Source organism: Acanthisitta chloris, unplaced genomic scaffold (assembly GCF_000695815.1).
Source record: "Acanthisitta chloris isolate BGI_N310 unplaced genomic scaffold, ASM69581v1 scaffold16229, whole genome shotgun sequence".
NCBI classification, from domain to species: Eukaryota; Metazoa; Chordata; class Aves; order Passeriformes; family Acanthisittidae; genus Acanthisitta; species Acanthisitta chloris.
Genome location: NW_008693355.1, coordinates 1 through 616, shown reverse-complemented (window position 1 = coordinate 616; position 616 = coordinate 1). Strand labels below are relative to the sequence as shown.

At 43.0% G+C, this 616-nt stretch overlaps 1 protein-coding gene across 1 annotated transcript in view; it reads left to right on the top strand.

The window, feature by feature from the left end:
* TSPAN2 (tetraspanin 2) overlaps nucleotides 1–392 on the top strand; it is a gene marked incomplete at both ends in the record, with an annotated part of 16,865 nt that extends 16,473 nt beyond the window's left edge. Inside the window, one exon of the mRNA XM_009083051.1 lies at nucleotides 309–392. Within this exon, the coding sequence (XP_009081299.1) occupies nucleotides 309–392 (84 nt within the window). The remainder of the gene's footprint in view (nucleotides 1–308) is intronic.
* Between the last annotated feature and the right edge of the window lie 224 nt (nucleotides 393–616).

The window sequence follows — 616 nt, the reverse complement described above, 5'->3', positions numbered from 1 at the left end:
CCAGCTCCCTCAGCCTCTCCTCATGGCACTTGTGCTCCAGTCCCTTCACCAGCCTCGTTGCTCTTCTCTGGACCTGCTCCAGCCCCTCAATGTCCCTCCTGAGCTGAGGGGCCCAGAACTAGAAAATTTTCACTATGCTATGAAAATTCACCTACAAAACCCAAGGCTTAGATGCAGGAGTTAGGACAGTGACTGCACTAGTATTTCTCATGTTGTTGTTTAGTGAGAACAGTTGATGAGTTGGCTGGAATATATTTTTTTCTAGGAGAAAAAAAAATTTTTTTAAATCTCCATTTTGTTTTTAACAGAACTGCCTGGTTGAAATCGAGAAAGTAATTGATACTAATCTACATTTAGTTGGAATTGTTGGAATTGCAATTGCTGGCATCACAGTGAGTAAATCCATGGCCTCAAATCTGTATTTTAGCCCTGCCCTTTACTCAAAGCTTTGTGGAAGGTGTTTCACAGCAACTGCTGAGACTCTTCCAAGGTGCAGGGATTCTTCTCACCTCCAGTGTTTCCTCTCCCTGGGAATTACCCACAAACAGACCTGTGTGCCTGAGTTTTACCAGTTCATTTTGTTTCCTTGGGTTCCAAGTAATGGTAACCTAGTTTT